Source organism: Felis catus, chromosome B4, assembly GCF_018350175.1.
Source record: "Felis catus isolate Fca126 chromosome B4, F.catus_Fca126_mat1.0, whole genome shotgun sequence".
NCBI classification, from domain to species: Eukaryota; Metazoa; Chordata; class Mammalia; order Carnivora; family Felidae; genus Felis; species Felis catus.
In genome coordinates, this window is record NC_058374.1 from 100,041,602 (window position 1) to 100,058,429 (window position 16,828).

The 16,828-nt window shown below is 35.2% G+C and overlaps 1 protein-coding gene across 11 annotated transcripts in view; it reads right to left on the reverse strand.

Annotated features, from left to right (window-relative positions):
• Positions 1-16,828, reverse strand: part of OSBPL8 (oxysterol binding protein like 8) — a 153,887-nt gene that overhangs the window by 90,615 nt on the left and 46,444 nt on the right. For 4 of the 11 annotated variants that reach the window (XM_023257268.1, XM_023257267.2, XM_023257273.2 and 1 more), the window contains one exon: positions 15,291-15,399. In XM_023257268.1, coding sequence (XP_023113036.1) covers positions 15,291-15,332 — 42 coding nt within the window. In that variant the 5' untranslated portion in view covers positions 15,333-15,399. Of the gene's footprint in view, positions 1-1,409; positions 1,449-3,612; positions 3,783-14,464; positions 15,213-15,290; positions 15,400-16,828 lie in introns of those variants that run through there. The other 7 variants (XM_023257264.1, XM_023257263.2, XM_023257265.2 and 4 more) reach the window with 6 other exon arrangements.

Genomic DNA, 16,828 nt, shown 5'->3' on the forward strand with positions numbered 1-16,828 from the left:
TACCTAAATCTCTACCGGTTTTAGTCTACAAACCTCAGGAAAAGAGCATTATGCAAACATTGGGATTTTATTTTAATGTGCTTCTAAATATTTACCACGCCACCAACAACTAGCCTACACCATCTTTCAGAAGTGTAAAGGAATAGGCAGAAAAAGTTCACAATCACACACTCATCCTGGGAAGCCCCTTAATCCCAAGCAATTCAGGACAGATGACCACCCTAAAACACAGAAACAATCCCATAAGAGCTAGAGCTTGAGTCCACTGCCAGTAGCATAGCATCTCCCTCTTAGCATACATATTGATGTGACTTAAGTCATCCTGTGAGCTTAAGCCAAAGTACAGCTCATCAAGCATTGATACAACTTGAAAATAAAGTTTCAAGCAAGTAGCGCCTCTTCCCTCAATGAAGTTGATCGAGCTGTACTCGGAGACGCAATCCTGCTGCAGCTGGCTCTCAGGAGCCACAATTGGGAAGGAGGATTATATAACACATCCCAAAAGTACTGTATTTAGTGTTATCTTTGGCCCTTAGAGTAAGAATCTTCAGTGAGAGATCTAAAGCACATCTGAGATTTGTTTGTTCTTCTGACAGGAGTCATCTCTCTATACTTAACAGAACTTTTCCTATTCCTACAATCATCAGCAAAACACACACTGTGTACATTTTATCCCTGAGTTTTGCAGGAGATATTTTACAGAAGTGCTTTTCTAGGAACTAGAGCTTATCACTGTTAGATAGAAAATATTAACTGGCCTGCCAAGCAGTTATTTTAAAATAACCTAATCATCCTTTTGACCCAGCAGATGCACTTCTAGGAGAGTATACCAAGATGATCATCTGAAATATTCAAAAAGATGTATCCATAGGTATTTATCACATCATTTGTAGTAATCTCCAACAGTAATCTATTATGAAATAAACATAATACCTTCACACAACGAAATACTGTGTAGTCGTTAAAGTTTTTTTTCACTGACTGAACAATTCATTATATACTAACTTTTAAAAATAGGCTACAAAAAAGTTTGTAGGACTCCGCTTTTATAAAATTACATATGTAAGATATACACATATGAATAAACTTAGTAAATTACAGAGACCACCAGAATATTAAAAGTAGTTGCCTCTAGAAAGTAGAATTTTATTACATTCTTTTGTATTGTTTAAACATGCCACATTTGTATGCATTATTTTTACAGTAAAAAAAAAAATTAAACCTATTTACATTTTGGAAAAAATGAAAATTTTAAAGCTGATCTTTTTAACTTATATTAGCTACCTTGTATAATGACATAATCATCTATGATAAAATACAGTGAAAAATATATTTTAAGAATCCAACTTTAAATCCTGAAAAAATATAAAAATGTTAACATTTCAAACATAGCACCATATATTACTCACTGTCTCTTGAACTTCAGCAACTTCTGAATATGGCAAGATCTAAAAAAAAAACAAATTTTCTCAGCAGTGATTTAATGTCATATACTTGAATCTGAATTTAGAGAGCACCCATGGTTTATCAAATGAATTAAGTGGTGCATTAATCTTTTAAGAAGTAGGAAAAAAGTGCAATAATATGTTTATACTGGAAACTAAATCCTTTAAAAAAAAAATTCTGAGGCTCCCGTAAATTCCAGTTAATCTGCCAATCTGTGAAGTCCTCTCTGGCCTGTTCTGGAGCTTTTCACAGTTCTGCCCTCCCGGTAGGCATATAATTCTACCAGCCTTTTCCCCATGCGAGCTTTCTCTTCCCTTGGTTCCTAAAGTACTCTACTCCTCTGGCTTCCCTTCTCCTATTTTCCTGCCTCTAGTTTGTTTTCTCATTCGGTAAGTGAATGGCCATCATCAGTGCTCAGTCCTCAACTATTTGTTGTTTTTTCTCTACCGCTCTTTTCCAGCAGACTGCATTCATTCTCTGGGCTTATTTATTACCTTTATTTAGACAACTTTCAAGTTTCCCCTTCAGACCTAGTCTATTTCCAAATCTTCACTCCAAAATATTGCTACCTGTATGTTTCAAACATTATTGCAAATTGACTTCTGGTTCTAAAATTCTATAAACAAGGGCACCTAGGTGGCTCACTTGGCTAAGCATCCAACTCTTAATTTCACCTTAGGTCATGACCTCATGGTTTGTGACACTGAGCCCTGCATCAGGCTCTGCACTGACAGTGTTAAGCCTGTTTGGGATTCCCTCTCTCTCTCTGCCATTTCCCCACTTGTTCAAGCATAATCTCTCTCAAAATAAACAAACTTGAAAATAATAAAATTCTGTAAGCCAATTTTACAAATTATTTAGCTTGTTTTAGAAAGCATCTTTAAGTCAAAAACAGCACTCAGTAGCTTCCCTCTGAAATCAGCTTTGATGCCAATCTGCCCAAGTTTTCCAATGATAGCCTCTTTCTTTCACTCAGACCTAAACCCTTTAATAATCTGAGATTCTCTTTCTCCCCAACTTACGAAGTCATTATGTTGTGATGATTTTTACCTAGACAACGTCTACCTCACATCTAGTCTTTTCCTTCAATTCCCATCAATACTACTACCTAAGCCAGACCAATTATCACCTTTTCTCATATCCTTGCATTCAGTCTTACCCACCTCATTCATTTACTATGCTAGGTACAGGAATTCAAAAACACAATAAAAACATGGTCCCCACTGCCAACAAGATCACTTGACTGAGGAGGTGAAAGACACTTCACTCATCTTTCTCCCTCGACACTTACAGCCTAACCACCATAGTCTGCCTAACAGACCTGCAAACTACACACCTGGCTCTTATCATTGCCTAGAAAACTACTTTTAGGACTCTGTTCAAAAGTAACTTCATCAGAAGACTTTCATAATATTCCCAGAAAACAGCAATACCCATCCCCTATTCTACCATTCTCTATCCATCTTACCATCACAACAATCACCACATAACAGTATATATTTATGTATTTTTTTTTGTCTTCCTCCACTGGAATGTTAGCTCTACTGAAGTAGGAACTTAGTCTGTTTTGGTCACTGTTGTATCCCTTAAGACTAGAACAAAGCCTGGCACATGGCAGACACTCAACAAACACTGAATGATAAATGCACGAATGAAAAAAAAGGGTTAGTCATTATTGTAACTCTAATCCCTAGCAAAGAATTTCTTGTATGTGGTTTGCTGAGTTCCTTTGTTTATGATATGAGTCAAATTCTCTTACAGAAAAGAAAAAAAAAAAAAGTCTTACACATCTTTGTATTTTCCAAACTATGACATTCTGCATGCTTAAAGAACTAATATGGACTTGAATTCTGAAATCTCAGTTTTAAGCCTAGCTCGATTCCCTGGGTAAATCTGAATAAATATCTTGAATTTAGTTTTCTTATTTGCTTATAAGATCTGTTCTAATCCTAAAATTCTGTTATACAAACAATTCAACATAGAAAATCACCTCATTACCTCAATTCTTAAGATTATTTTTAGTTGTAATGTAGAGCATATTCATATTTTCTTTTCTTCTGCTATTAGTCTCTGGCCATCATAAGCCCAAATACCTTTGTTAGGAATTCCCCCATCCTTTTTCTTAAATAATTCTGTCCTTCATAAATAACACTATTATAGACTCACCACTGATTTTTGGTAATGGAGCATAAGTTATATTTCTTCTGGTAATGGTGGTCTCTTGTTATAATTAAAGCAACCTCCTTCATCAAGGACTTCATATACAAGGGAAGTTCAAAATCGACTGTGTCAGCTGTAACTAATGTCATGCATCTGGTGAGACTGCTTGGTGAAGTCTGTGGTTATAAAACCAAAAAAAAGTGAACTGCCCATTAAAAGAATGAAACCCACGACCTTGGCCTCTGACCTCATTAACATACTCTATATCTGACCTAACCATTCTTAATCACCTGAAAAGCACAAAAGAAACCATGTTAACACATGACAATCATGCCAAGTTAGATATGACAACTGGTTATAGGAGACAGCTCATATACATAAATATTTCAGTATATGGCACTTAATCTTATGACCTATTTAAATAATTTTAATTTTCAGTCTGAAGTAAGAGTTTATTTACTTGAAATTTCATTTTGGTCAATTCCTTACACAGATACATAAGCCTATATTCTATACTGAATCATGACTAGGATCTGAATTAAGACATAAGAACCATATAACAAATATCTTTTTTTCTTCTATAGTTCTATTTCTAACAAATCACTGATTAGGGTATCATGCTATTCAGTATCAAGCCACAGGAAAGACTGATAATAATATTATGGAAACATCAATCTCCATGACTCATAATATCTACCACACATAAAATGTAGTTAGCAACTGTTCTTTATGTTTTAGCAACAATATACTGCCTAAATGCCAAAATATGCACCCCAGCCAGAAAAATCAACATTAGTTACAGGAGAACAAAGCTTTGAGTTAAATAAAATAGATCACAGGGTGCCTGGGTGGCTCAGTCGGTGAAGTGTCTGACTTTTGGCTCAGGTTATGGCCTCTAGTGAGGTTGAGTCCCGTGTTGGGCTTTGGGATGACAGCTTGGAGCCTGCTTTGGATTCTCTGTCTCCTTCTCTCTCTCCCTGACCCTCCCCTGCGTGCACGCTCATTCTCAAAAATAAACATTTAAAAATCAATAAATAAAATAGATCATGTATCAGATATTTTTCACGTGCATTTTTCAGGTAATGCACATACAAATTTTAAAAGGCTAGCTATGACACAGATCAATTTTTAATATAAAAACATTAGCCTCATTCAATGACAAGAATAATAAAATTAAGAGTATCTGTATTTAAATCCTAATATGTCCCACTGATTAGCTATGTGATCTTAGAAAAATTACTAACCCCTTCAGAGTCTCAGTTTCTTCATTTCTAAAAACAATAATATCTACCCCACAGTATTATGAAGAAGATTAAATGAGAAAGCATGTGAGACATCAAGCCAAGATCAGGATAACACAGTAAGTGTGCAAAAACTAATTTTTTTTTCTCTCCACACTAATAAAGTAACCCAAATATGGAAAGTGCAAATTCTAGAACCAGGGAAAAAGGCAAAATCCAAAAGGGACATATTTCCCATTCAGCTACTACTACCCTACAGGTTAACCTAGATTATACAACTGCTTGCTTACTTGTTCTCTGAGCTAACTATCTCTATTTCTATAGTTCTCAATTTTGCCCATGCATTGAAATCACCTAGGAGACTATAAAAAAGTACTGATGTCTGGGGTGCCTGGGGGGCTCAGTTGGTTGAGCATCTGACTTTGACTCAGGTCATGATCTCACAGTTCATGGGTTCAAGCCCCGCATCAGGCTCTGTGCTGACAGCTCAGAGCCTGGAGCCTGATTCAATTCTGTGTCTCCCTCTCTTTCTTTGCCCCTCCCCCTGCTCACACTCTCTCTCTCAAAAATAATTTTAAAAATATTAAAAAAATTTAAAGAAGTACTGATGTCTGCATCTCGCCCTCTGAGATTTTAATTTAATTAAATAGGGGTGCAACCTGAGTACTGGGATTTTTCAAAACACCACAGGTAACTCTATAATGTTCAGCTGGTTACCACTGCAATAGTCCATAATTCTGCCAAGATCATTTTCCCAAGTCACAACTCTAAACAGGTTGTTTCTTAGCTCAAAAACACCAAATTCAATGGTTTGACATTACCTTAAAAAAAGAAAAATTCCAAACTGTAAAAATAGTATTCAAGGATTTGTATATGCTGATTCTAACATGGTTGAGTTGTAGTATAGGAAAATAATTAAAGCTTGGCCTGTGGAGCCAAAATGTATCCCAATTCTGCCACTTACTAGTTGTATGACCCTGAACTTATCTCTCTGTGTTCTCCTATATTAAATGAGGGTTATCTTATTTAACATGAGGGTTATATTAAATGAGGGTTACTTATCTCTCTGTGTTCTCCTATATTAAATGAGGGTAGTAATACTACCCTATAGGGTTATGAGAAAATTACATAAGTATGCCTTCAAAGAACTTGCAATCGCTTCTGGCACATGATAGAAATTTAACAAATGTTAGTTGCTATTCATTTCCCATAGTTTTATTTTCTACTAATTCCCCTAAAGCAACAAACAATATTGCCTATGATCTTACCCAAGTGCAAGGTACCCTGTGCACAGATGTGCTCTGTGAAGGTAGGTTAGTTTTCTAAACCCAGTAAGTGTTTGACCAAAAGTAAATTTTAGGTGTACACACACACACACACACACACACACACACACACACACACAAATTCATCTCCCCTCTCCTTTTCTTCATTGCTCCATCACTATTGTTTTTACCATATTAGACTTCTGAAGTAGTCTTAAGTTAATGTAAACCTACTAAGGTGATCTGAGGTCTGGATAAAAATCCTTCAATTGCTCTATTCTCCTAGACAGTTGAACAGGTAGAGATTTTCTTGAAATTTTAATCAAATTTCATCTTCATGTGTCTCTAACATGCTAAAATTCTAATCCTTCACATTCTAATCTGAGGTTTGATGGAACTCTCAGCTTATTTTTCTAAAAAGCAAGAAGAAATTTAAGATTCTTAATGGACATAATTTTTAATTAAGAGTTAAGTGTAGAGCAGTGGCTTTAATTATATTGTTTATAAAAAACTTAGGAGAAACAGGAAGTAAAAACATTCATGAAAAATCTCCAAACCACACTTTTAAAAACTGAATGACTAAATTATTTACGGATATTGAATAAATTTTTAAGCCAGCTTTCCTTCTCAAGTCTAGTTTAGCAAAATAAATAGCTTTCTTTTTTGTTTATTTGTTTATTTGGGGGGGGAGGGACGAGCAGGGGAGGGGCAGAGAGAGAGGGAGAGCTGTCAGCACGGCTGATGTAAGATTCGATCTCATCACCATGAAATCATGACCTGAGCTGAAATCGAGTCAGATGCTGAACCTACTGAGCCACCCAAGAGACCAAAAACAAATAGATTCCTATTGGGTAAATTACATAATCTATTTACTTGTGAGTTAGTTGCCTTAATCATTCTACTTTTGCTTTTTAAACTATGGGCATGTCACAACTGCCAAAGATCTTAATAGGAAAGATAAGTTAAACAGTGCTGCTGTTCTTTTGATTTTTTGGTCCCGATTCAGCCACCACCTCAGCCATTCTACATACAGAGAACACAAAACCAAAAAGAAAGTAACCAATTTATTTTGCAAATGGGAACTGAGTTACTTACCGGTGAAATAACCAATACAGTCCTTGAACCCATCCTTAAAAGTAGATAAATGGGAAGCAACCTCAGACTAGAAAGAGAATACAGTACCACAGACGGAGGTAAGATCAGGGGTCTGACAGTAGGAGGGAGGGTTGGAAGTCATCCTCCTGTGCTCTTTTCTCTCACTAGTAATAAGCAGACCATTATCTACCCTGTCTTTACTACCAGGGCAGAACATGATTTAATACCAACCAGAGACATTAAACACAGTTCCAAACACTTTTTTTTAAAACTGTGCATGTCTAGGGGCGCCTGGGTGGCGCAGTTGGTTAAGCGTCCGACTTCAGCCAGGTCACGATCTCGCGGTCCGTGGGTTCGAGCCCCGCGTTGGACTCTGGGCTGATGGCTCAGAGCCAGGAGCCTGTTTCCGATTCTGTATCTCCCTCTCTCTCTGCCCCTCCCCCATTCATGCTCTGTCTCTCTCTGTCCCAAAAATAAATAAACGTTGAAAAAAAATTAAAAAAAAAATTAAAACTGTGCATGTCTATAGAGTTGTAGCATGCACAAAACAACACATGCAGGCAAAAAGGCTGACCACTATCTCTCACTGCCCTTTTCCCCAAATGAACTGATTACAACTAGGGAGGCAGAGGAGATGGACAGAAAAGTTCCCAAGAAAAAGAATATATTGGTGGGAGGAGCAAATTAAAAATAATGAAGCAATGATTTTAACAAGAGATTCTCTATCCTAAGACATATATTCCTACATTGACCAAAAGAGTCCCTAGGCTCTTTCCTTTCTATCTAGATCAGTATAAATCAGATAAAGCAATTAATATTCCTGAGAGAATATTATTTCCAAGGAAGTATAAACTCACAAAAATAATATCCTAAGGAGTCCAAATGCTAGGAAAAAGAACTGAAGAATCTCAGCAGGAGAGAGAATTAGTGAACCAAGCCCATCAAAAACTTAAAATAACCATAATAAATATGCTCAAAAAGATGTGAGAGGATACTGAAAACAGGAAGTCTGACCAAACATCCACAGAGAAAACAGCTAGTAATACTGAGTATAAAAATACTATGATGGAATATATACCAGGTTTGAACAGCAAAACATGTACTACAATAAATGAGCTGGAAAAGTGATGAAGGAATTCAACACGAAGGCATAATGAAAAGAAAATATGGAAAACATGAGAGATAAAAGAAGCAAAAGGGCTACATTCCTAAAACAGGAGACCCCTACAGAGGACATGATGGATTTTAAAAAGTAACAAAATAGTCTATCTTAAATAATTTTGAAAGTTACACAAAACGGATGAGTTTCTGGAAATTAAAAGACTATATATAAACACTCTTCCAATTCCCACCCGCAGACATACATACTGTATAAAGACTGGAAAGAAATAAAGTATTATTTGTAGATGATATGAATCAGACAAATCATTAAAACTCCTGAAGACAAAACACATGTATCTGTAAATGCCAAAATGAAAACAGCAACAAAACAAAAGCTCCTTGAAAGGTACAGCTCAGGGGCACCTGGGTTGCTCAGTTGGTTGAGTGTTGGTTGACTTCTGATACCGGCTCAGGTCATGATCTTGCAGTCATGAGATCAAGCCCTGCATTAGGCTCTGCACTGAGCATTGAGCCTGCCTGGAGTTTCTCTCTCTCTCTCTCTGCCCCTCCCCTGCTCCTACACATGCACTAGCAGGCTTGTGCTCTCTCTTCCTCTCTAAATAAATAAAAACTTAAAAAGAGAAAGATGTAGATCATGTCTTAATGCTAGGTACAATTTTCAAATAGTCAAAGTTTAACTTGGTCACCACTCCCTCATTCCTGAAGGCCCTATCATTTCTTCTTCCTACCCTGCTCCCAACCCCCGTCACCTTCTGGATCCCTCTTTTCCTATCAGGTAACAGTCAATTATTCTTCTTTAAAGTGCTAGTTCCTAAAGGTTTAATTGAGCAATTCTCAAACTTTTTGGTCTCCAGATCCCTTCACTCTCCTAGAAATTACTAAAGACTCCAAAGACCTGTTGTTTATGTAGATTATACCTACTGATATTTGCCCTATTATAAATTAATACGAGAAATTCACCATCTCAGCCAAGTGATGAAACTAACATCAGAAATGACAAGTCAGGTTGACAGTATATACCCTTGACAATGATGTGATGAAATGGCATTTTACCTTTGTGGTCTCTTCCCCCAAACCCATAAGGACCAGTTTAATTAGAGAAAAACAGACAAATCTCAATTGAAGGACACCGTGCAAAATATCTATACCAGTACTCCTGAAAATTGTCAAGGTCATCACAAACAAGGAAATCATAGCCAAGAGGACCCTGAGCAGACATGACTACTAAATATTATGTGTTATTCCAGATGGGATCCTGGAACAGAAAAGGACACTAGGTAAAAACTAAAGAAATCTAAATCAAGTATGGACTTTAATTAATAATGTGTCAATCTAGATTCATTAATTATATCAACTGTACAATAAATGGGTTAATAATAGAGGAAATTGGGTACAAAGTACATGGGGACTACAATTTTTCTGTATGCCTAAAACTATTCTAAAAAATAAAGTTTATTTTAAAAAAACTGGTTAAGAAAAGAATTAAACTAAGAAAACCTGAAGACTAAGAATACACAAGCACACACTCCATTTCACTAGCCAGCAGATTATGACCTCATCACCTCACATAGTCTCTGGAAAAGTACACCATATACTCATGACAGAATGAGAAAAAGGGCAAATAAAATCAAATACCATTGTATTACTCAAAAAATTATTCTAATATCACCAACTTTCTGAAAGGGTCTTGAGGAGTTTCATAGTCATGTAAACATACTTGGACAAGTTCTCCAAACATAAAGGAAATACAAAAGATTACTGGGTTAGAATTCTGCTAATGTACTGTGTAGATCACTGTTTATTTTTCTTTTTCAAAGATAACTCTTTCTCTGACTCCCATTAGAGTTTATTACAGTTCCATTATATCTGCAAATTTTTCACATTATATTATTCAAGTTTCTAATAAGTACAAGAATACTTAGCAAATCAAAAAAAAAGATATAATAAGAATCTAAGCATTCATACAATAAGAAATAACTAAGTGAGGGGCACCTGGGTGGCTCAGTTGTTAAGCATCTGACTTTGGCTCAGGTCATGATCTTGTGGTGAGTTAGAGCCCCACATCGGGCTCTGTGCTGACAGCTGAGAGCCTAGAGCCTGCTTTGGATTCTGTGTCTCCCTCTCTCTGCTCCTCCCCCACGCATACTCTGTCTCTCAAAAATGAATAAATGTTAAAAAAAAAAAAAAAAGAAAGAAAAAAAAATAACTGAGTCATATTTTCCCCACTCAGGAAGTTCAAACATTACAAATATTTAAGTACTAATTTCTAACTTTCATAAGTTAAAGAAGATAATAAAGCATAAAGTATACTTATCAAATTGTTTTATCCTTTTAAAAACTGTCTCCTTTTAGAAGTTTCAATAAAGTTGTAAAATGGCAAAAAGATTCATAGTCTAGAAGACAAAATACCTAACAAAATATAGGTTGGCTAGTTTGTTTGCTTGAAAAGTATGGACTAGGAGCGCCTGGGTGGGTCAGTCACTAAGCCTCAGAATTTGGCTCAGGTCATGATCTCACTGTTCGGGAGTTCAAGCCCCATGTGCAGCGCTGTAGGGCGTGGAGCCTGCTTCTGAGTCTGTGTCTGTGTGTGTGTGTGTGTGTGTGTGTGTGTGTGTGTGTGTGTCTCTCTCTCTCTCTGCCCTTCCCCCACTCACACTCTCTCTGCCCTTCCCCTACTCACTCTCTCTCTCTCTCAAAAGTAAGCATTAAAAAAAAATTAATCAAAAAAAAAAGTATGGACGAGTCAGTTATTCTCTCAAGCCCCCATTTTTGTAAACCAGTTAGGATATTAATTTATACCTTAGTGAATTAACATATCTAGGCAATGATCATCAATGGCTGCTATTAATACAAGAAGAATGACTGACATCATATGCCTCCTGATGGTAACACACAATACTCTTAATATATTCTTGTCAAAAAAAAAAAAAAATTGAACCTGAATTTGAGGAAGCCGTTCATTCTAATGACCAATTTGCAACAAACATAAGAGACTGATTAACACATGAAATAATCACCATAGGGGAAATCCACATTGTGGGTAATTTAACAAGACAAACTACCTTATTTATGTATTTCAATAAGTTGAAAAGGAAAAGTTAAAAAGAGATGCAAGGGAAACTTAAAAGATTAAAAAAATCTCAGTGACTTATCAACCAAGTCCAACATAAAAATTATAAAAAAATATTTAGGAGACAATCAGGAAAGTTTAAGCATCGATTAGTTATGTGACTAAAGAATTACTCATTTTTAGGATTCTAATGTTGTTTATGGTTAAAGTTTAAAGAAAAGTCTTTAGATTTTAGAGATACATACTGAAATACTTACAAATGAAATGATTTGTCCATTATTTGCTTCAAAAAAAATATGGAGTGGGAAGGTGGGACTATAGATGAAACAAAACTGACCTGAAATAATAATTGTTGAAGTGATGGGTACATGAGGATTCATTATATTAGTCCATCCTTTTCTAAATATATTTGAAATTTTCTATAATAAAAAGTTCAAGATAACACCATTCATGAATGTGTAATTAAAATGCAAATTCTTATACTTAGCGAGCAGCTATTGGAAAGAGACAGAGCTGTATTAATATGAGAGAGAATGAGTATGTACATGACCAACTGGTGACTAAAATTTCTAGTTATTTTATTACTTCATAGAAGAAGATCTCTGGCCAAATAATCTTTGACAAAGCAGGAAGGAACATCCAGTGGGGGGTAAAATGGTATTGAGCATTCAGCAAATGGTATTGAGAAAACTGTGCATCAACATGCAGAGGAATGAACCTGGACCACTTTCTTACACCATACACAAAAATAAACTCAAAATGAGTGAAAGACCTAAATGTAAGACAGAAAACCATAAAGATCCTAGAGGAGAAAACAGGCAACCACCTCTTTGACCTTGGCTGCAGCAACTTCTTATATGACATATATCTGGAGGCAAGGGATGAATGAAGCAAAAGCAAAAGCAAAAATGAACTACTGGGACCTCATCAAGATAAAAGTCTTCTGCACAGCAAAGGAAACAATCAGCAAAACTAAAACGCAACTAACAGAATGAGAGAAGATATTTGCAAATGACATATCAGATAAAGGCTTAGTATCCAAAATCTATAAAGGACTGAACAAACCCAACATTCAAAAACAAATAATCCAGTGAAGAAATGGCAAAAGACATAAAAAGACACTTTTCCAAAGAAGACATCCAGATGGCTAGCAGACACACGCAAAGGTGCTCAACATCACTCATCATCAGGGAAATACAAATTAAAACCACAATGAGATACCACTCACACCTGTCAGAATGGCTAAATTAACAACTTGGGCAACAGATGTTGGCAAGGATGTGGAGAAAGGGGAATGCTTTTGCCCTAATGGGAATGCAAACTCGTGCAGCTATTCTGGAGAACAGTATGGAGGTTCCTCAAACAATTAAAATCAGAGCTACCCAAGGCCCAGCAATTGCACTACTAGGTATTTATCCAATGGATTAAAAAAAAAAATGCTGATTCGAAGGGGCACATGTACCCCAATGTTTAGAGCAGCACTATCGACAATAGCCAAAGTAAGGAAAGAGCCCAAATGTCCACCAGCTGATGAATGGATAAAGAAGATGTGGTGTATATATATATACAATGGAGTATATTACTCGGCAATCAAAAAGAATGAAATCTTGCCATTTGCAACAACATGGATGGCACTAAAGTGTATTATGCTAAGCAAAATCAGAGAAAGACAAATACAGGATTTCACTCATATGTGGAATTTAAGAAACAAAACAGATGAACATAGGGGAAGGGAAGCAAAAACAAGAAAAACAGAGGGAGGCAAACCATAGAGTCTCTTATACAGAGAACAAACTGAGGGTTGCTGGAGGGGTGTCGGATGTGGAGGTGGGATAGATGATGGCCATTAAGGAGGGCACTTGTTGGGATGAGCACTGGGTGTTATATGTAAGTGATGAATCACTAAATTCTAATCCTGAAGTCATTATTACACTATATGCTAACTGGGATTTAAATAAAATTTTAAAAATTAAAAAAAAAAGTTTACTAATATTTTAAAAACCAGTGCATGCAATTTTTAAGAACACTAGTAACTCATACTGACATGCTGCTCATATTTTCAAAGAACTTTCCGGTTTCACTAGATCATACTGTCCCTATCAAGTAGTCAGAATGAGTATGCCTGCCTATATATTTTTCTATTGTAGTAAAATATTTGTCTCAACATTTTAGGAAGAAAAACTGAGATTCTGAGAAAGTATAAAGCCAAAATTACTGAATAGTCTAGGCTTTTTTCAATGTTTTATTGCCTCTCCTGCCTTGTATTTACCTTTTTGGAGAGAAGGGTTAATATAGCTAGTTATATCAACAGTAGTAGCTTTTATTTATTGGATATTTATAATGTCTCTGATTTTGTAATAGGCACTTTATAGATATCTTATCTCAATTATAACTTAAAACAACTCTAGAAGGTAGATATTACTATCACCTTTATATAATAGATGAAAAAAATGAAAACCTGGAGAATTTAATTAATTACCCAAGTTATACAACTAAGCAACCGAGGTTAGATTTTAACATGCAGCTAAATGTCTACAGAGCCCATGTTCTTATCCACTTCTCCTAGATCTAATCAGTAACCAGCTTAGGCTGTGCAGTTCAAAGGTGATATTTTATAAATAGGTAATTCAAAAGTAACTCTCAAGATTAGTTTCAAAAACAGAATATTTCAGTAGTTTACAATGAAATTATTGGTAGTATTCTCCCTAAAATAAGCTACAATATTTCACAGAAACTTAATGAAGACAAAGAAAATTGTCTCATTGCTTTTTAAATACCTTGCTCAAACCTCTCAGTATCAACAGGAATTAGATTAAAAATGAATAAAACTTTATTAATACAGCACCAGTGTTCAGTACAGAATTTAATACTACCTGTTTAGATATTAGTTTAAAAGATAACAAATTTAAAGCAATTCTATTCAGAAAGACAGGTACGGAGTCAACACATTAGTGGCAAAGTACTCAGAGACACCTCTTAAGCTGTGAGCTCTTAGAGAAGATAATTAACCTCCAGCTTAGAGCCCATTTCTCTATCTATAAAAGTAAGGATAAACAAATACCTACCTTTAATGGCTGTTGTGAGGACAGTCTGACAAAGTATACACTTAGAGAATAGCAACTGTTGTTACTACTGGCATTTTTATTATCACTAAGAGATTAAAAATATTTCAGCTAAAAGAAGTTAAGAAAGCCATTAGTTTTAAATAAAATATTTATGGCAAAGTAAACATGTTCTAAGAGAAGGCTTTAATCTTAACTTTTTGCTGAAATCCTAGCGAAAATAAAATAAGCTACCATCAGTTTTCCTTTTATAATCGCTATGATAATAACCTTCATAAAACAAATTACTCCCAGGTCCATTTTATTTTCTATTAACAAATTATTTTAAAGTTTAACTTTTTTTGACCCTTTAAGAAACTAAAACAAGTTTAAACCAGAAATTCAAAAAAGGCTGGGAACAAAGTAACACAAGTAAACAAAAGTGCATTTTGCTATCAATCATTAGACTATTCTTACATTTGAGCCTGAACGAAGGGCATTCACTAAATTAAAATTTATAAACATCTCAATATAATAGTAACTTTCAATTCCACAGCAATATGAAACACAGAAAAATCGGCCTCTGCATTAACCCAAAGAACCTACCGTCCCAAGAGCTGGAACCAAGTCAATATAAGTAAGCAGAGAAAGATATAGGACAGAAATATCAGGGTTATGCTTCAATAAGTTTTAAAATATGTCATTTTCATATGAGCATAGGAGTTAAAGTGTTACTTTAAAATTCTTTTAAGTTTGTTTTAAATACATTTTTAAAATAAAACGATGGCTTGTATCAAACACTTTACAGCTAGATGATAGTACCTTATTATGCTGTATTTGAACCACTCACCGAAGTTTGATCAGGTTCTCCATCAGCCAAACCTGCATCCATAGTGAAAGAAGGTAAGTTTACGCTTCTCTTTCCATTAATCTTTAGCCATCCTGTAAATATGGAAATCCTAGAAGAAAAAAATTACATGTATTAGGACTAGTATAAAACTGTGATAAATGAGAAAAAAAGGATTAAGTATTTTAGGAGAGAGAAATTATTTTAGGCTGAGGTAATTGGGAAATCCAATAATGGGAAAAACAGATTTTGACATGGGCCTTGAAGAATGGTGAAGATTCAGAGAAAAATGGAAGAAGGACAGACAATAGCAAGAGTGAAGAGGCATAGCAAGAGCAAGGTTACAGGCATAAGACTGTTCAATGTTGAAAAAGATGTTTAAATCTACTTTACAATTAAGGAAATAAAATGTTCTTTTTTCATGATTATATTGGCAAAAACTTTTAAAAAGTGTGCTAATATCCAACACTGACAAGAATGTAGGAAAACAGGTATTCTCATACTTGTGTGAGAAGAATATAAATCATAACAATTTTTAGAAAGATAATTTAAAATATGTACACTTTAATCCAGTAATTTAGAGGCTAATAATTATGCCATATGTACTTGTTTATATAAATATACAAAGATATATAAATACATCCAACAAAGTAACAGATATGATGAGAAGAACTGGAACAACCTTAATGTCAATCATTAGGAGTTTGCTTAAATTATACTATATACATACAATGGAACATCATGGCAGCAACTTCTAAAAATGAAGAAGGTGTTTTTACATACTCTTTATGTATTTACTTCATATAGAGAGAAGGCCACATTAGGTGGAAAAGGCAAATTACAGAACATTATTGATAAAATACTCTGCATTTTCCCAATTTTACAATGAACATGTATTACTTCATAGTTATTTTTATTTTGCACAAGTCTTTTTCTTCCGAACTTTGTAAACAAAACCTCCAAGTTGAAGTCTTTTTTTTTTTTTTTAATGTGTACTTATTTTGAGAGAGAGAGCAAGCACAAATGGGAGAGGGGTAGAGAGGGAGAGAGAGAATCCCAAGCAGACACCATGCTGTCAGTGTAAAGCCTGACGCGGGGCTCAGATCTCACCAAATGCGAGATCATAACCTGAGCCAAAATCAAGAGTCAAGACGCTCAACCGATTGGGCTACCCGTGTGCCCCCAAGCTGAACTCTTATCATATAAAACTACATATATTCAAAAGCCTCTAATAAACTCTCTAATAATTCTTCCTTAAAAGAGCTAACGAAACCAAAATCAACAAGTCAGCAGAATTCTAGTCATTTCTTGAAGTTCTAAAATCATTTTGTTTCTGCAAGTATAAAAAAGCTTCACTGAAGTGTAAATGCTGGTGAAAATACTTCTTAACTGGGCTTTGGAGGGCTGTCATTTGGTTTCTCTCATATAAACAATACAATTAGCCCAAGCTAAGTGAACTTGCAGTTTATAAACCTTAAGTATACTTCCCCACTATATGTATTACAATGCACCATAATTATTTATTCTCATGACCTAATTCT